The following is a 20,765-nucleotide window of genomic DNA, read 5'->3' on the forward strand; positions in this document are numbered from 1 at the left end:
TTGCCAACTCTTTGACTTATGCACTTTGGCCTTCTTCATGTTTCTTGAAAGTACCAAGCTGGTTTCCACCTCAGGGCTTTTGCACATGCTGTTCCTGTGCCTGGATGGCTACATCTCTAGATTTAGCAAGGCTGGTTCTTTCCTGCTGTTTAGATTTCAGTTCAAGTGTCCACCCTTCATGTCTGTCTTCTCTGCAGCCCTCTAACTGCTCCCTCTCTTCCTATCTACGCTCCTCACTCATTTATTCTAACTGTTCACATGATCTTTCTTGGCAGTTTGTCATCTGCTTCCCTCCCACTACAAAGCGAGTGTCGATAAAAACGGTACCCAGCTGGTCTTGTTCACAACAGCATCCTCTGGTTTAGAGTAGGGCTTGGCACTTAGTGGGTATTTAACTAACATGTACTGAATGAATAAATGAATGAATGATTCGAACAAATAATTTTAAAAGCTGGTATGTGATAGCTCTAGATCCACCGGGCTAGATAGCACCCTCCCCCCCAATAACGTGAATATAAACTGATTTGGTGCCACTAAATCAATGACTATGAAATAAACAGCAATAGATAAGTGTAAGGTTAAAAAGAAAAACCCTTCTGGTCAAAACACATGTTATACTGAAGAAATTTTCAAATGTCACATCTGTTTAAATTAAACATGAAACAAAGACCAAGACCTCAAATATTTCCATGTCACCAATTAACTGGAATTTACCTAGAAGGAAAAGGTCTATTGGAAAGAATAGCAGAAATAACAAACTATACAGAAAAGACATCAACTATATGCCTTCTTTTCAACAACAACAAGGTTTTAAGTGATACACAAAAAGAAATCATTGGAATGTATTTCAGCTAAATGCTGGGAAACGAGGGAAAACCACACCAAAGCTGAACTCAAAAAAGGAAACAGGACTTCCCTGGTGGCGCAGTGGTTAAGGATCCGCCTGCCAATGCAGGGGACATGGGTTTTGATCCCTGGTCCGGGAAGATCCCGCATGCCGCGGAGCAACTAAGCCCGAGCGCCACACCTACTGAGCCCGTGTGCCACAACTACTGAAGCCCGCACACCTAGAGCCGGTGCTCCGCAAGAAGAGAAGACACCGCAGTGAAAAGCCTGTGCACCACAACTAGAGAAAGCCCGCGTGCAGCAACGAAGACCCAGCGCAGCCAAAAATAAATAAATAAACAAAACAAAAAAGGAAACAGTAGGCATGTATGTCCAACAGTCACTGTGGTACATTTCCAATCCCTCTGGGTCACCCCTTCTCAACTTCCCACGGTAGCTTCCCTTTGCCTTGAATAAAATCCTTACTTAAGAGCCCATGTGAGTGACCTTGGTCCCCTGTCCAGCCACCTCCCATGTACATGCTCACCTTCCCACCGCAGGAATTATGCACTGGTCCCCAAAGTACAGTGCACAGGCCTTATGTTTTTGCACCAGCTGTTCCCTGCTGGGGGCGCCTCCCTGACTCCCCTCACTTCTAGCTGCTCATCTGGTTGACATCTCCCACTCATCCTCCAAGACTTCCTCCTCCCCTGCCCCAGGCTGGGTAGACGCCGCCCAAGAGCTCACCCTACAATCTGGACAAGCCTCTATCTCTCAGTTTTCGTCATTACTGGACTACTGCCATGTTTCTCAGAGGTCGGCTTGTTGTCTATGAGAAGTCAATCGTCTTTTCCAGTTCCAGTACATTTCACGCATCAGTGGAAGCATAGTCACAAGTAGCTGCACAAGCTCTCAGAGTCAGGGTTGGCTGTGGTGTTTGGTGCTCCGTTTACTTTAATTGAGAAAAGTGCCCAGAAGGGTGTAACTTGTGTCCGGCCGGGCCCGCTTGTCTTGTCTGCCGTAACGTAGCAAGGGGACCGACCCACAGTAGGAACTCATTATAGGTTTGATGAATGAGGCGGTGAACAAGTGAATTCATAAATGAATAAAAGCTGAAATCTGTCCTAATCCTAGGTCACAACTCGTCATTTATGCCAGAAATGTTTTACAGGTAGCTTGAGAGTGGGATTCCACCCTAAAAAAAAAATGCTACGTCCTGGTGAATGAAATGCAGGTGTAATATGTTTTGATTCTTTTCAAAAGCCAACCCTCAGCTGGACCCATCCGAATACATGACTGGAATGAAGTTATGTTTTCAAGATTGTGACATGTCATTGATAAAACCATAAAAGGAATTCTCAATGGTCAAATAAAACTCCTTTGAAAACATTCATAACCACAAATCCCAATACATGAGTGCAAACTATTAATGCTTTAATGCTTTGAAAGCAAGTTAGACCCCACAAAAGTGAGGGCTACTGTTTGTACTGCAAATATGTGGCATGATTTAAACCTAATATAAACAGTAATACTATTGTACCCAAGCATCTTCCCTCCTTAATTTACTTGCCAAACAGATCCAGAATTTTTTTTTTCTCCAAAACTGGAGCAAGAATCAATTAAAATGTATAATAATGTGTTAACTAGCTAATACAGCAATTAACATTAAGGGGCATTTCAAGCCCTGAGTTTTTAGCACCAGAACTGTTCTTTCTTCCCTCTGTAAGGTTTATAATTGAAGAGAGATGCCTTTCATCAGCTCCACGAGTTACATTTCCCGCTTTGATAACCGTACAAGGAAAATGTAAGGCACTTCAAGCTCCCCAATTATATTTGATTAGCTAGTCAAAATAATATAACAGCTTTCATCACCCGAAGGAAAACTTTTGAAGAATTCTGTTGCCAACACTTCTGCACAAACACTAATCTATATCATTATTTTACAAGGGGAAAGGTAATATTTAGTAGGTTTCTTTTTTTTTTTTTAATTAGGCAATAAGCCTAGCCTCTTATCCATCACGACTACAGGTCCAAAAAGCACAACCGTGGTGCTGGGATGTGTGTGGTAAAGGAGGATTTGTGGTGATTTTAGACGAGGCAAGATACAGTGGTCAAAATAAAACAGGTCTTAGAATGAGCCAACATTTCAGGGAACACATCCGAAAACAGGATATGTACTCAAAACTCTGTGATATATACACACAAGATCTGCCCGGGGGAACCACGTGGGACCCAAAACCTATCCACGTGGGACCCAAAACCTATCCACGTGGGACCCAAAACCTGTATGTGAGTGGAATTATTTTTTTACCAAATGAATGTGAGTGTGTCTGTATCAATCACATCAGGAACACTGCTTAAGAAGACATTGAAATCCTGAGAATTTTCCGATTACCAATTAGCAATTTGAGGTCGCTTGAAAGTGAAGACAGAATGTTATCTCTGCTGCCTTACCCCCATCCCTCCCAACCCGTCCTCCTCCACACCTTGGGTGTATCCATTCAACATGGATCTGGTACCTTCTGTGTTTCATCCCCCCCTAAAAAATCTGTTTTTAATTTAAATGAAATAATTATCCTGCTCTCGCAGGTAAAGTATTCTGTAAACAGGGTATTTAGAAATGCGATAGTCAATTCACCGGAGGTGGTCCCGCCGTAGACTTCAAAACTCAACTCTGTGAGCCACTGGATGAAAGGCCAGCTATCTCCGCGCTCCCCAAATGAAAGACAAGAGGCACCCATCTGGGGTTACCTTCTGCCTTTGCAGCGCTCTTATTGTGCAATAAAAGACAGACTTTAGACCTATTGGCCAACTAGTCCACTTGTCATGTAAAGAAAAAGCATTCTTACAGAATCAGAAGTTGGATCAAGGTTGGTTGTAAAGTTAATCCCAAATGTTGTGTAATCCTGGTGACACTTCTAAATATTCGAGCTAACATGGTGTTCTTTTAGTTTCTGGAGAGAAATGAACAGCAGCACAGCCCAGAGGTCCTGCGCACTTCAGATCTGTGCAATTTCTCCTCCAAGTGTTTGGCTGTTCCTTCAGAGGACGCTGTATGTGAAGAACTCACACACTTGGTCCTGGGAGGTCGGAAACATGGCATTTGAAAATGATTTCCAGGGAGGAAGTTCAAAGGGAGGGACACCTTGGCAGCCCTTTGTGGGACTGTGTGATGTCGCTACACAACGTACATAGGTAGCAGGGCCTTGCCACGCACCGTTGCTGAGAAACAAGGAGAATTTCGAAGCTGTCTTTGCATGGGCCTTACAGGGTACCCCCAACAGAAGACCCCGCTGCGTGGGGTCCCCTCACCCAGAGACAGGGCCACATAGACGTTCCATCTACGTGGAACGTCCCTGAATGCAGCCCACTCCTAGGGTCTATGTACTCAACTGTTTCCCATCCTCAGACCTACGGGGCTTGGGTGCTCTCCTGGTCCACCACATTCCACCTGCAGGGAAAACGCAGATGCAGTCGAGGACAGGGGTCCCAGGGACCACGATGCTGTACAAAGCAATGCCTTGCAGGTGCCTCTAGGAAGCTGAGGCATCCCGAGGGAAGGAGGAGAAGCCATGTGAGTGAGAAAAGAGAAAGGGAATCTGGGCAGATTGAAAAGGAGAGATGGAGGTGAAGGAAAGCGGAGAAAATCAGGAAAATGATACAGAAGGTCCGAGTGTCTCCAGAGAAGCTGGCTGGGGACCCACGAACAGGCGGCCTGAGCTTCGCCTGGTGCACGGAAAAGGCAGAAGTGCAGAGAGAATTAGGTTTTAAGCATCAGACATTTAAGAAAGACCCAGCTGCTAGCAGAGGTGATGCCATGTACGTCTCTGTTCTCGAGTGTGGGTGGTATTCTTGGGTTAGACATTAATGTCTTTAACGTGAACAATAGCACAAATGCCCAATTTCCATGCAGCCGTTCTGCAAATGGATGTGGAGCCCTCAAAGACTTGTATGATCGACTTCCCAAGCTGTCGAAGAATAAGTAGGAGTACAGTCATCCTTCACTTACCCTGGAAAATAGGAAGACCTGTTTTACCTCACAGGTTCAGAGGGCAAAGTCCTTCAAATTGTGTTAAGGAGTGTCACACACGAGTCATGTTTTCGGCTTTGTCACCCATAACCTGACTCTGTATAACAGCAGACACCGTGGGCAGACAGGGTCCTGGGGCTCAGGGACTCAGGGAGCTCTCCCTCTCCCACACTGAGGAATGAATGTCTCGGACTTTCTGTAAGATCTGTGAGCAGTTCGTGTGCTCTGCTGGGCAGACGCAGGTCTTGGAGTGAGCAGGGACCCTCGCTGTTCTCAGCAAACAAGTGTATACCTGCTTCTAGGCAGACAGACTGATGCACCTGCCTCTACTGATCACGCGGTAGGAAGCGGTGCTGGGCACTGGCGATGGGGCGGCGGGGACAGCCTGCCCAGTGTCCCCAAGTCGAGAAGACCGCACCCCTGCTGCACCTGATGGCCTGGTTCTGCAGTCCCCCCAGTTACAGCCCCTTTTACGGATGAAGGTTTAGAAGCTCCAGAGTCTGCCACCAATGGCAAACTCATCTTCTCCCATGCAAACGGTTCCGGATTCCAGCCCTACAAGGTCGCCCTCCAATTAAAAAAAGAAAGAAAGAATTTACATGTTCTTGGGCCAATTTAAGAAACTACTGTCTGTAGTTTAAGAGTCAGAGAGGTCATCTAAGACCTATTGTAAAGCGGTATTGAGATGGGCATAGTTTACAAAAGACCGCCATATACATTTTTTGTTTCGATGACATTGTTACCACTTATTAGCCATGGGACTTGGGGCAAATCGGTGAAAATCTTTAGGTCTTGGTAGCCTATTCTGTACACTGGGAGCGAACATGCCCGTTGCCCAGGGGTTAATTAGTATTAAGTGAGATACAGTACTGGTAAAGCACTTAACAACGGTCTGACTCACAGTAAAAACTCAATAAATGGCGGGTATTATTCTCACCTATTATCCAAACTCTGCAGTCGAGGAAAAATGGAAGTATTTTCTGTTAACCTTGAGTCTTCCCTAAACCCTCGCCTATTAATGGAGCTCCAATCTCCGGGGCAGGTTACCTGCTGAGGTGTTTTTTCCCCACGTCTTTGTCTCTTTCTCCATCTTTCTCATTCCAGATCCCCACCCATCCCCCAAGAGATTCAAGTGCCTCGGTTAATTTTGCTGGTACTAACAGATTATTTGACTAAAAAACTTGGTTGTTTAAAAACCAAGTTAGCTTTTTTTTTTAATTGAGCTGCATGAGGGGCTTATAAATTTGAGATTAATCCTTTGTCAGTTGCTTCATTTGCAAATATTTTCTCCCATTCTGAGGGTTGTCTTTTGGTCTTGCTTAAGGTTTCCTTTGCTGTGCAAAAGCTTTGAAGTTTCATTAGGTCCCATTTGTTTATTTTTGTTTTTATTTCCATTTCTCTAGGAGGTGGCAAATACCGTATGCTAACACATATATATGGAATTTAAGAAAAAAAAAATGTCATGAAGAACCTAGGGGTAAGACAGGAATAAAGACACAGACCTACTAGAGAATGGACTTGAGGATATGCGGAGGGGGAAGGGTAAGCTGTGACAAAGCGAGAGAGAGGCATGGACATATATACACTACCAAACGTAAGGTAGATAGCTAGTGGGAAGCAGCCGCATAGCACAGGGAGATCAGCTCGGTGCTTTGTGACCACCTAGAGGGGTGGGATAGGGAGGGTGGGAGGGAGGGAGACGCAAGAGGGAAGAGATACGGGAACGAATGTATATGTATAACTGATTCACTTTGTTATAGAGCGGAAACTAACACACCATTGTAAAGCAATTATACTCCAATAAAGACGTAAAAAAAAAATTAGGTCTTTAGAAGCATTTATTCTAATATGTAATTTTAAATGATTTTCTGTGCAGAATAGAGATTGACCGTAAGATTAATGGGTGAGCTAATAATAAATTGGAAAACCTTAATTTAAAGAAAAAAAAAAAAACAAAACACCAAGTTAGCAAAAGTACAGTGAGGTAACACCTAACACCGGTCAGAATGGCCATCACTAAAAAGCCTACAATGATAAATGTTGGAGAGGGTGTGGAGAAAAGGGAGCCCACCTGCACTGTTGGTGGGAATGTAAATGGATACAGTCACTATGGAGAACGGTATGGAGGTTCCTTAAAGAACTAAAAATAGAGTTTCCTACAATCCCACTCCCGGGCATATATTCAAACAAAACTCTAATTCAAAAGGATGTACGCACCCCAGTGTTCATAGCAGCACTGTTTACAATAGCCGAGACATGGAAACAACCTAAATGTCCATCGACAGATGGATGGATAAAGAAGACGTGGTGTGTATGTATGTGTATGTGTGTAATATACACACACACACACACGTGTGTATATATATGGTGGGATACTACTCAGCCATAAAAAAGAATGGAATAATACCTTTGCAGCAACATGGATGGACCTAGAGGTGATCATACTAAGTGGAGTAAATCAGACAGAGAAAGACAAATGCCATATGACATCACTTATCTGTGGAATCTAAAAAATGACACAAATGAACTTATCTATGAAACAGAAACAGACTCACGGACATAGAGAACAGACTTGTGGTTGCCAAGGGGGAGGGGGTTTGGGGGAAGGGTGGATTTGGAGTTTGGGATCAGCAGATGTAAACTATTATATATAGAATGGATAAACAACAAGGTCCTACTGTATAGCACAGGGAACTATAGTCAATATCCTGTGATAAACCATAATGGAAAAGAATATTAAAGTGAATATATATAACTGAGTCACTTTGCTGTACAGCAGAAATTAACACATTGTAAATCAACTATACTTGAATAAAATAAATTTTAAAAAATTAAAAAATAAAAACCTAGTTAACAAACTTTTATTAATCAATTAACTCCGTGTCTCTTCGGGCCCATAAGGGAGGGATGGACGTGTCCTCTGGAAGGACCATGTTATGTGACAGCAGTGGTCCAGGGCTTTCCCTCTCCCTCTCTAAGACCAAAGGAGACCTTGTCCTGTCCTCATTTCCCGGAGCTGCCCTAAGGAGCGGACCAGAAAAGGGCCTGAGGCACCCAGTCCTAGAGCAGGCAAAGAGTGAGCACCCAATAAAAGGGACCTCTCTTCCCTTCACCACCTGACCTTGAGCAGAGCAAGGAAGATGCCCATTTTCTTCCTACCCTCATTGTTCATTTCAGATGCCTGACAATGGCCCAGCCAGTTAAACACGGGTTCCTTGGGTATGGCTGGCTATTCCCATGCTCTCCACGATGCTGGTAGATAACAGATAGATTAACAGGGGGCTTCCCTGGTGGCACAGTGGTTAAGAATCCACCTGCCAATGCAGGGGACACAGGTTCAAGCCCTGGTCTGGGAAGATCCCACATGCTGCAGAGCAACTAAGCCCGTGCGCTACAGCTACTGAGCCTGCGCTCTAGAGCCTGCGAGCCACAACTACTGAGCCCGCGTGCCACAACTACTGAAGCCTGCACACCTAGAGCCCATGCTCTGCAACAAGAGAAGCCACCGCAATGAGGAGCCCGTGCACCGCAACGAAGAGTAGCCCCCGCTTGCCGCAACTAGAGAAAGCCCGCGCGCGGCAACGAAGACCCAACACAGTCAAAGATCAAAAGGAACAGGAAGCATATCGGGCGTGTGAACAAGCAAACCCGGTATGAAGCCATCGTCATTGCTTCGACCAAATCTCCTGGCCTCCCAGGGAGGAAACGACTAGCGCCTGGCTACGCTGAAACCAAGCTTCGAGAAGTTAAGAGTCTAAACCGAGTCTGCAGTTTGCAGATGCATCCTCTCTAAATAAAGCAAATGTAATACTTTAAAAAGGAACACAGAAGGTGGAGAAGCCACATCTCTGCAGTCAGGGGGCCATTTCCACCAAAGAACAACACCTATAGCACAAACAGGTGTTGATGGGACAGTGACCAAGAAGACTTTAAAGTCTTAAGAATGGATTTCTCAATCAGTAACCGACATGGGTGCAGTAAGGCCCATGCCTGGACAAGCAAGGAAGGCTAGAATCATATACTCTCAGCACCATCAACCAGCCCAGAGGCTTCTGTGCCAGGTCTGCCTGGAGGGCATCACAGAAGCAGACGTCTGATGCCTGAAGAGCCCCGAGTCATGGAATCAGACATGCAGATTCCAATGTTCCCTCCAAACTCAAAGGCAGAAGAAAACTTCCCAGCCCCAGTGGAAGAAAAGCCAGTTTTCTCATTTCCTTGTAAACCTACGAAGGGTCGGTTTCTTTTCTTCTGATCTCTTTTTGATGAGTAGGTTGAATGGTCATAGATATTTTAATTTGCCTTCAGATAGAAACACTTCTCCCCTCTTGATGGGAAATCACTTCAATGCTCACCATTTGCTTCCAGGAGGAACTACTTTGCATCCAAAGAAACGAAAACACAGGTAAGTAAAGTGACAAACTATAATTCTGGGTATGTGACCCTGAACCCCAAAGCTCAGGGGGAATCAAAGGGGAGCAGGACGTCAGGTGAATGTGGGAAAACATGATGCACGCACTGCCCCCAACACACACACACACATACACAGAAAAGAAGGGTTAAGCAAGTCCATTAAACATGGCTTAAAATTGGGGCAAATCCATAAAAAGGAATGAAATTGGGTCATTTGTAGGGATGTGGATGGACCTAGAGTCTGTCATCAGAGTGAAGTAAGTCAGAAAGAGAAAAAGAAGTATTGTATATTAACACATATATGTGGAATCTAGAAAAATGGTACAGATGAACCTATTTGCAGGGCAGGAATAGAGATGCAGACGTAGAGAAGGGACATGTGGACACGGGGTGGGGGGGAAGGGGAGGGTGGGACGAATTGGGAGATTAGGATTGACATAAATACACTACCATGTGTAAAATAGATAGCTAGCGGGAACCTGCTGTATAGCACAAGGAGTTCAGCTCAGTGCTCTGTGATGACCTACATGGGTGGGACGGGGGGGGGGGGGGGGGGGAGGGGGCGAGGTCCAAGAGGGAAGGGATATAGGTTTACATAGAGCTGATTCACTTCGTTGCACAGCAGAAACTAACACAACATTGTAAAGCAACTGTACTCCAATAAAAAAAAAAAAAAAATTGGGGCAAATCCAGCGAAATCTCAAACCGCAGACCTACATTGGTTGGGAGAAGTGAACTAAGGCTTGGGAAAAGTGATCTAGGGTGTTAAAAATAAATAAATAAAACTCTGCTGAAAAAGCTTCTGCACCAGAGCAGAGAGAAAAGGCTTGCTCCCACCCCCAGTCTCCTCACTTTTGAGAAAACTGGCTTCGGCTCGGCTGAATTCCTTTGGCACAAACTCCCTGAGCCTCTGAGCCCTATTTTCCACAGGAACACTAGTTATGTGTTTCACTCAGGATTAATTTAGAATTTTTTTTTTTATTCCTCCATGTATCAGAATCATTCACGGAGGGGAAGTTCTTCTATACCCATTCCCAGAATCCTCTGAAGACATCTGGTCTCATTAGAAGATCAAATAGATCCTCCAGGTTCATTAGTTGTTCAACAAAGTGGGAATTATTTTCTCACTGCTCTTGTGTTTATGAGATACTCAAGACACAGATGAGAGAAAAATAACGGAAAGAAAAAAGCACAATCTTCTTGACTCACAAAGACAGTGCTTTCTATGATATGGCGGGGCGGGGGCGGGGGGAAGGGGGGATTCTGGAATTCGCTCTTAATTTCCAAAAACACAAGAAAAAGTCAAGAGTATAGGCCACTGTAAGACAGATGGGGTTTAAAGATTTGAAGGGAGGGACTTCCCTGGTGACGCAGTGGTTAAGAATCCGCCTGCCAATACAGGGGACACGAGTTCGATCCCTGGTCCAGGAAGATCCCACATGCCGCGGAGCAACTAAGCCCGTGAGCCACACCTACTGAGCCTGCGCTCTAGAGCCCGTGAGCCACAACTACTGAAGACTGCGCACCTAGAGCCCGTGCTCCGCAACAAGAGAAGCCGTCGCAATGAGAAGCCCGCGCTCCGCAACGAAGAGCGGCCCCCGCTCACCTCAACTAGAGAAAGCCCGCGTGCAGCAATGAAGACCCAACGCAGCCAAAAAAAAGAAAAAAGGATTTGAAGGTATAGCGAATGTACGATACTACCCCCAAAATATCGTCATACTTCAGTAATTCGTGGCCCATCTATCAACTGGTTACAATCCTAAATTCTCTTCCTTCCTATTTTTGCAAACATACATAAAAAGGAGCCCTTGCTGTTACACCCAGCATCAAGCAGGACCCGGGACATAACTTCCTTTAGCCATTTTCCTGCTGAGCAGAACTGCACGTGGTTGCCGCACCTGATTCTCCCCAAGAAGGGCTGTGAGCAGAGGGAAAGGCACTCGGAGAGCTTTGGACACTCCTCCAGGGCTCAGAAGTGCCGGCTGGTAGATGCACTTCACTGAGTGATGCCCCAGTGGCCTGCGAGAATTATAGTAGCTTTCTAAAGTGACTCACTCACTCCCAGGGGGTCGTCTGGGCTCAGAGAAAATCTATCTTCCCGATTATTTAGTGATTTAGTAATTGGGTGGTAGTGATGGACTTCTGATAACGTGGAGATTTGCTTTAGCTTCACTGGCAAAGGCGTGTATTTCTGGAGTCAAAGGTTACACGGCTTCTTTGTGTGTGTGCATTGGGGGGTTGGGGGCAGGGCTGAGGAGAAGCACAGCTTCTTGGAAGCTCAATCTACCAGTCCCAGTTCTGCCCTTCGGTAGCTGTACAATCTGGTACAAGCCACAGGCCCCCTGCCTCAGCTTCTTCGTACGTAAATGGAGGGGGTAGAATCAAACGACCCCCACCGTCTCTTCCAGATCTGGAAAATCTGTGGTTTCTAGGCAAGGAGTATCATTGGATGCACAAGTGCTGTTTGGAAACCTACTAGTTTCAGGGTGTTAATTTCAGCTTTTCCATGCCATGATTATGGATAGAGACCAGGATTGTTCCTTCCTTACAGGTATAGAGAAAAACGAAACCGCTCACTTACATGTATCCTCTATCTCTGTTTCCCTGCTTGTCATCCAGCTCTGAAATTGCACGCTTTCTATGAGTATATTGCTTTTTTTTTTTTTTCTTTTTTTGCTGTTCATGTGCTATGTCTCAAGATACGTGTTTGGGAGTTATACTCTCCTCTTTCCCGTTCCAATATTTTGAATGGGAACCAGAATATCTCTTTTTGCACCTTGTAACTAAGTAGAAAAACAAAACAACCCACCATATTTCCTCTGGCCCTTCTGATCCCTTAAATAGTAAACAAATGGAATCTGTATTCCCTCTTCTTATCCACGGAGAGAGTCTAACTTGTCCTGGGAGAGTGTGCAAGGGGTCATTTGCAAAATTGCCTTATTATCCTATTACTCTCTGGGAGCAAATATGTACCTTTTCATCTTGGGGTTGTAGAGGTATAAGCAATCTGATCTGCCCTATAAGTGTATCGCTTGATGGGTAATTTGCAGTGAAGTTAACAAGAAAAAGACAAATGTGTGAAGGGGAGCATTCATCTTCCCAAACGATATTTTAAAATCACAAGTTTAAAAAAAAAAAATCACAAGTTTTGCAGGAAGGTAGGCAGGGGCCGGGCTGCAGGTTTCGGGGATGTCTTGGAGGCCAGGCCGGGAGGGAGAGGTCTTGTCCAGGAGTCATTCATAGTGGTGGCAGGTAGACAACACCCAGCAGAAGGTCCATGACACCTTTCCAGGAGCAGCGTTTCTTGGACTGCTGGTCATGCCTCATTAGTGGGTCGTGAAATCAATTTAGTGGGTCATGACCAGAAATTTTTAAAAAGCATGAAATAAATTAGACTAAAGCAGGACAGAATAGAATATATCAGTGCATAGCATGGACAAAATCATGTACTGTCTAGTGGAACTCTGGCTCAGTTGTACGCGTGTGTGCGTTTTGTGTGTGTGTGTGTGTGTGTGTGTGTGTGTGTGTGTGTGTGATGTGTTTGGTACACCAGGTTTCAGGGTAGAATATATTTCTTACTGCAGGTCTTAGTTCAGTAGTTTGAAACCCTGTGCCCTGGAGAAATACACGGCCATGCACGTCTCCATGCTGGCTTCAAATGCCTTGGCCTGGTTTCCACAAAGTAAATTTATAAACAAAGGAAAAGGAATGGTCACCTCACAGCTCCATATTTAAATGACCCCTAAGTTATTCTGAAATTCTACTTCTCTTTCTCTGGAAAATACTTAAACAGAATCAATGTAAGCCCAAGGCAAATGGTGAAGTGGGTCCAGTTTGTCTTTTTCTCCTGGGGGCACCTCCCACCCCTTACAGGTGTCACCCCCAGGGTTTATTCTGTTCCCTCTTTAAAGCATATTCTCATGAAAGACTGATAAATGCCTTAAACAACAGTATAAATGACTGATATTGCTTTAATATATCCCGTTCTCAAAAGTGTTTACATTTTAGCCAAATATGAACTCTCGTGCCCTAGAAAGGAATCTCATACAATTTAATTACAGGCAAAAGAAAAGAGAAATTTGGAGAGAGTTTTTTCCTAGCACTCTTAAAGTCCTACCTGGGGGGCTCTATATTCACTTGATAACCTTCCTTTCTTTTTTCACATGTAATTAACACACATGATTTCTTTCCCCATGCTTTTGTGAAACAAACTTCAACAGTCTTTTTTTTTGAATAGATATTTATGAAATTGTCTTTTATCATAAAATCTCTGAGAGCAAATATTTTGTCTTATTCCCCTTTGCATCCATCTTATGCCAACTAACCGCCCGACAAATTTGAGGTCCTCAATTGGTAGCAGTTAATGACTATTATACAATTTTACTTTCTGCCACACATGTGGTAATATTGTTTTCCAATGTCAAACTAATCAGAGTACAAGTGCATGTTTTTTTCCTGAATACAAGAGTAATACGTAAAGCCTCCACACACTTGTCATAAAACAATAAGAGCAATTTTAAAATAGAACCGATTTATTGAGTATATAATATAGGCCGGGTTCCCAGGACTAGAGGCTTTGCCCATATAGTCTCAGTTATTACTCTAAAAACCTCAATACACGTATTGCTATTCCCATCATACCCTCCATCACCCCCCAAACACCACACCTACAACTTTACCTACAAGAAAACTAAGGCTCAGAGATTGAGGACCTGCCCACAAAGACAGTTACTAAGTAGCAAAGATCTAACGCAAACTGGTTTCCTCTGACTTGGAAGGCTGTGCTTTCCTCACTTGTACATTTCCTAACATTTTGGCTGTATGTAAAATTATTTGCATTTTCATTTTCCAATTTCTTACCTGTTCTCTTAAGGGACAAAGTCGTGAACCTAAGAGCACCGGGAAGCTTTGGTTTGGTTTTGTTTTTAATGATAAACAACGCCCTGACTATCCCAGGGTGGTTCCACACTCAGAGGGTTTGGCCTGACAGTGCATTCTGCTTGCCCCCCCACCCCACCCCGAGTGATCCCCACCATCAGCCGTCTGTACGCGCGGGATAGAGGCCTAGAGGGTAGGGCTGGACTGGTCAGCATCCTAACAGCAGGCTGGGGGTAGCCTAGTAACTTACTCGGATCCATTCAGATTAATTTTTTTTGTTGCAGTGCCAGGTGAAGACGGCCATGGAAAGCGCCGTTTTCCGTTTGCACGTGGCTTCCACATTCCCCAGCCCATCTGCGCACACACAACTTTAAACAGAAACCTTTAAATTAAAAGTCTGCTTCGTACTGTCCTTCTCTCAGAGATTTTTAAATCTCCTCCCAAAGTCCTAGGTGTCTGAAGCAGCCACAGGAAGAGGAAGAAATTGATTTTGTGACAGACAGACTAGAAATCAAACCCAGGATTCAGTTTTGTTTTCAACACAGAGAACGAAATCACTGACCACCAAATACAGTTTGGTAGCTACTCTCAGATCCCAAACTTCCCTATAACTTTCCCATATTAATTCGGTCTTCAGTTTCAGGAAATAAAATAATTATGTAGTTAAACAGAGATCCTTAGACAAACAAGGGCTGTGTTTACAATGTACCAATCCATTAAAATCAACGACAGACATTGATTATGAGTAGCAAAGCCCAGCCAAGCAGGCTAGCACTTGCCATGGGCCCATTCCCCAGCCAACAGCAGTAAACATCCTATTGGAATCTGCTCCGAAAACAAAGGCTCTACCCACCTAATGTCAAGGTAAACAGGTAGTAAATACCTACTTGCTAACTACTAACCAGTGGTACCACTTGCATTCTTTAGCGTCTAAACACAACTAAATGTTGGCCTTTTTTCCTTCTAACTTGGCACCATTATAACAGAGCTCTTTACTTGGTCATTTTTTAAAAGTTTACTAGGTTCTGTTTCACACTGGCTTCAGTTTTTTAGCCATAAACCATCTGAGGTTAAAGGGAGTAAGTAGAGACATTCTCCTACTCAGAAAAAAAAACCCAACCAACTTTCCCCTATTTGACATGAAATGCCATGCCCCCAGATGAAGAGCTACAGAGAAGAAAAGCCCCATAAAGTTAAGTTGCAAATACTTCTGAGGTCAAGGTCGAAAACATCATCTTACAGAGAAGAAAAGTAAGGAGAACGTGTTTTCCGCACCAAGACCCTATTAAGCAGGGACAGAGCCGGGTCTCCCAGAAGGGGCGCTCTAAGCTCCGTGGGCTGGCACGTACCTTGAGCTCCCGGAAGAAGACGCTACTCCGGGCCCACTCCACGATGGAGAAGAGGGTCTGATCTGCCATCTTGCACATGAGCCCGAACGTACTCAGCCTCTCGTGTTTGCTGCGGTTCGCCTGCTCCTGCTGCAAATAGGCCATGATCTTGGCCTGGACCTGGGGCTCATCGGGCTCACACTTCAGCAGTTCCAGGATCAGGTGGGGCATGCTGGCGGGGGAGCTGGTCTGGTAACTGTCCATGTAGGAGTAGCCCATGATGGACTCCGGGGAGCTGGTGTAGGGGTCTGGGTACTCAGACTTGATGGCCCGGCTGGGAAAGTGGCTGTAGGTCTGGTACCCTTGCAGGCTGCCAGGAGGTGGCATTGTCATGCTGATGGGGGACGTTACAAAGGGACTGCGGTCGTAGTCTGTAGGAGGCAAGGCAGCATGGTTCAGAGGTAGGCCTTTGGAGACAGAATGGATGTTCTGAATTGCAGAGGAGATGCTCAGCTCGGAGGGCATGGCTTGGATCACCTGAGACATGGCTTCTAGCTTAAGTCCATTGGCTCGGATGAGGGCTTTTTTCTGCTGCTTCAGGGCCCTGTCCCTCTTGTACATGGGCCCAAACTTATTCCTCCCTCCACGCATTCGGTCCGCCCTTACCGCTGTTGGGGTTGGGGAAGAAAAAAAGAAAGTAAGGGTAAAAATAAGATGTAAATTATTAGCATTCTCCAGATCTCCAGATAGTTAGAAAGGCTGAAAATGGACCGGAAGTGGTCTGTGTGTGGTGGTTTTCACTACAATAGCCCACCAAGATTCCAAAAAAAAGCCATGTCCTCTTTATTTATGAATTCTTTCCTCCAAGTGTGTTTGTCATCAAAAAAATATTTCGGGGGGCTTCCCCGGTGGTGCAGTGGTTGAGAATCCGCCTGCCGATGCAGGGGACACGGGTTCATGCCCCGGTCCGAGAAGATCCCACATGCCACGGAGCGGCTGGGCCCGTGAGCCATGGCCACTGAGCCTGCGCGTCCGGAGCCTGTGCTCCGCAACGGGAGAGGCCACAACAGTGAGAGGCCCATGTACCGCAAAAAAAAAAAAAAAAAAAATTTCAGATGTGTAGGGACATATTAACCCTTTGGTGACTGCAGAGATTTCCTAATTTTTGCTACACACAGGAGATGCTTCATGTTGCCAAAGAAGAGGCTCAGGTCCTATCATGCCAGTGACGCTGTGATTCTCTTTATGGAAACCCAAACTGCTAAAAGGGGAAAAAAAAAAAATCAAAGGAGCCATTTCTGGATTAAATTGTGACTACTCTTCCTTAGAACATCTTCCTCTCTCAAAGTCTTTTGGTTAATTTGCTGCAAAAGTGTTAGGTACATGCTCTTCTTGGAAAATCATCCTCACCTGGACTTGACGGGCACACATCAGGTAGCCAACGGTTATTGTTTTCCATTTAAGCAGAATTGGACATAATTAAAGCAAATTCATTTCAGAAGCTGTCAAAACGGTCCACCGTCACGATGCTATGTGGCGTCTGGGGCCACGTCTAGTAATTTACTTAGTGGGACTCTCCTAGCTCATGGTGGCCAGTGGCAATTAGATAGGAACCAGCAACCTCTGACAGCTTGTGACATTTTGAAATTGCTGGAGGTTAAGTTTTTGAGCTTTTTATCTTAGGATCAGTGTAGCATTAAAAATTTATTGTGAATGCTAGGTATCCAGAACACTGCACAATAAAGAGTTTTTCAACTGGATGATAATTTATTGAATGTTTAATTGTTTCATATCACTGTGAACAAAGCATGAGCATGCATTGCAAGTGACTTACTGTTAAGAAAACACACTTTTTAAGGTAAAGAAATGTAACCTTTTCCCTTTGTTAAAAAAAAGGAATCAAATGACACACCATATGCAATCACAACATTTAATGTTTAACATTTTATCTTCTGAGTCTCATACTATAGTAAGCATCTACCACATTGTTTTGCTGTTTGGAAAATAATACAGGGCTTGGTAATGAAGAAATTCACAAGAATCAGTTACTTCTTTTTCTCAGCCTCCTCTTAAAAGCAACACTGACTCAACAGTCCTCCTGATAACCCAAGTGGCTACTTCTATTGCTATTAGCAATACAGCAGACTTATCTGAAAATTTTTGAGTATTGCCATCAAGTCTGAGTGCCACACAACAGAAAAGCCCCAAACACGACTAGCCTGTGCCTCATTGATCATATAAAATGCACTCCTGTATCTGGCACATCTCAGGGATCTGTATCACTTCTTATTACTTTATTTACAATATATTTAATCTCTGGGAAGTCAGTAGGTCAGAGGCTGCAAAACAGCAACACACCGTAATAGTTCATGAACTACAAATTATTTACAGAAGTCATATATTAAACATTACTTCCTGCCAACCTGTACATCGTAAGTGCAGGTTCTACTTTTTCAACATAAAGTTTAATGTGGCTTTTGAGGAACCATTCTCTTGTTTTTGTCAAACCAATGCTACCGATGTAATGGTTCATTATTTTTCATGTTTCCTGCTTCTCAAAAAAATTTTTTTTATTTTGCAGACTCAGTCATCATCTTAAAAAAAAAAAAGAAACGTGCTTTCCCACACAATCAAAAATGATACTCTACATGAGAAAATCTTTTTATAATTAAAGGCTTTAACTCTTGTTCAAGAATCATGAAACTAATAGTAACAATTATGACAAGCGTACCTATTTAAAAAGATTAAAATCAAACTTTTTTACTGGGGCATCCTGATTTGAAAACTTAAAGGATTTTAAAAAATATTTTGGCAAATTATTTTTACCTGTTCTCAGCTGAATCATGTTAGTCTTGCTTTCATCTAACCTGACCTTTCATCTAACCTATGAAATGCATCTGCTCCTCAAACTAAGAAAAGAGGTGAGAAGGCGACCCTCTGGTATTGGAATTTTTTTCCTACTAAAATTTCACCAGCATTTAAATGAGACTCGGACCATTCCGCTGACAAAACATCAAAAGATCTTATTGTCAATAGTGTTAAAAGACTAGGAAAATACTGTTACCATGTTATAAGTACAATGTTGTTTTAAATCCTATGTCCTTGGAGAGTTTTAACAGGCAGTGGTCTTTAGAAAAAACTTACCTTCTAGCTTCATTCCAACACTTAGACATTTTTGAAATCGACAGTAAGGACAGCGCTTTCTCTGTGTCTTGTCAATTTGGCAGTTCTGGTTTTCTATACACGTGTACCTTTTATTATTTTGGACTGTTCGCTTAAAAAAGCCCTATAAGAGAAAATAGTGAGACATATTATCAAGCTAACACCCGTCTCTTCCATTGTTTCATTTTAAGGAAATCACCAGTAAATCTTTTCATTGCACCGTTTGAGCCCTTATGTGGTTCTGTGGTTTGTTTTACATTTTAACAAGATCAACCCTCCCAAACCAGGCTATGGTAGAGATTTTTCTGGCATCCAAGTTGTATTTCAAGAATCGCATCAAATCTTGGGGACCTTTGGCTACACACCATCGTATCTCAACATTCAGGGAAAAATACATACATATTAACCAGTAATTTTTTGAAGAAAATCTGTTTTCCTATTAACCCTCATATTCCAGATAAGGCACTAATAGAGAGAGCGGCATTGTTTTTAAGTAGCCTGATACAATTTCCGTGGCAAACTACTGCATAATAGCAATGGAAAAATGGAATAGCAAAACACCTCAGAATTTTTACAAATGTCAGCACTAGATAGTTAAAAGCAAAAGGATTTAAAGAATAAAATGGGAAAATGTTCATAATTCCACTGGAATACGTTCAAGTTGGGGAACTGTGTAAAGAAAAAGGTGAAACTCATGAGGGAAAAAAGCATATATAGCAAAGAGCTGAATTTTAGCAGGGTGTATGCCTTCCTTATATTTCACCCACAAGAATTAATCAAAAATAAAATCTGTAGCTTTGTAACATAATAACAGCTTGGATGGTATATTCTGTTTGTCCTACTAGCCACAAAGTGAAACCATCTTACTTTGTTATAAGGAAAGAAGGGATTTTCTTGGCAGTGGTTTAAATAATTGTACTGAGTTTTCTACTTTGAAAAATGCTGAAAAATAGAGGGTATCGAATTTACTGGGAATATATAAAAAAGGTCTGAGATAAATCCTTAACGTATAGTTGACATTGTTAGTAATAATACAGTACATCTTACGTATTAAAATTTCTTGCATTTAAATAGGTCATATAATATATTTATGAAAACTACTCTTATTATAAACTTAAGATCTGGTTTCTAATTCTTTATGATATAGACTTCAAAAAAGTCTTAAAGGTAATTTTTGGAATAAATCAGGATGAAATCATGCAGTTGGGAATTTAGACTTTTATATGTCTGTGGGTAAAAAATGTTTGGATGTGTAGTACAGAACACTCTGAAGTTAAAATGTATTGGGGAAATACTTTGTCACGTTCGCTCTCAAGAACAACAATGCTTTAAATATATATAAGTCAAGCAAAATCAATACTTTGGACCGTTAGAAATAGAAGTCTTTCTACAGCTCTATCACCTTCCTACCATAAACTATTTTAAAGCCATGAGACTGGCAAAGTTTTCTAAACAGCATAAATCTCTTTGCCTTTTGAATTAAATTGGACACATATTGCTAAGAATCATCTCACTAAGACTCGCTCATTCCCTCTCTCATTTTTAATTGGGTCCAAAAAAGACAGCCTATATTTAGCTTTAAGAAGTAATCCAATGGTTTATTTTGGGTTTGAGCATTATATTTCTCAGATAGCAACGTAGAAGGCAAACCTTGCAGCTTTCACAGGTGAGGAGCCCATAATGGTACCCAGACACTTTATCTCCACAAACGGGACAGAGTTCCTCAAGATCTTCATCATAGGAGTAATTCACCATTTTAAACTGAGACACTGAAACAAGAGAAATGCATGCACACATCCAATTAATTTACTAGGTAGGTTTTAATCCTGCAATAAAAACCATTTTGGTGACTGGTGGGCAAACATCACCAGGTAAAATAGAAAATAAAAATGTTTTACCCAGATGTACTGCAGAGAGCTATTTTCATACAGTGGAAGTAAAACATCTTTTGGCATGCGCTTTGCATTATTTTAATTTTAAAATAATTCTAATATCTTGCGTTAAAAATTCTTAAGCTGACCACTGTTGAACACGAGTCCCCCTAACTCTGCAAAGCAACAGATAAGAATAGAAACACGAATTGCATAAAGTAACAACTTCGAATTTCTTTTAAACCTCCTTGAGGTTAAGTT

At 43.0% G+C, this 20,765-nt stretch overlaps 1 protein-coding gene across 1 annotated transcript in view; it reads right to left on the bottom strand.

The window, feature by feature from the left end:
- NR5A2 (nuclear receptor subfamily 5 group A member 2) overlaps positions 1-20,765 on the bottom strand; it is a 128,391-nt gene that overhangs the window by 92,507 nt on the left and 15,119 nt on the right. Inside the window, exons 2-4 of the mRNA XM_022561991.2 lie at positions 20,284-20,402; positions 18,616-18,757; positions 15,493-16,139 (exon numbers count right to left, since the gene is read on the bottom strand). Of these exons, the coding sequence (XP_022417699.1) occupies positions 15,493-16,139; positions 18,616-18,757; positions 20,284-20,402 (908 nt within the window). The remainder of the gene's footprint in view (positions 1-15,492; positions 16,140-18,615; positions 18,758-20,283; positions 20,403-20,765) is intronic.

This window comes from Delphinapterus leucas, chromosome 1, assembly GCF_059928025.1.
Source record: "Delphinapterus leucas isolate spDelLeu-1000000601 "Yukka" chromosome 1, BTC_Dleu_Yukka2, whole genome shotgun sequence".
NCBI lineage: Eukaryota > Metazoa > Chordata > Mammalia > Artiodactyla > Monodontidae > Delphinapterus > Delphinapterus leucas.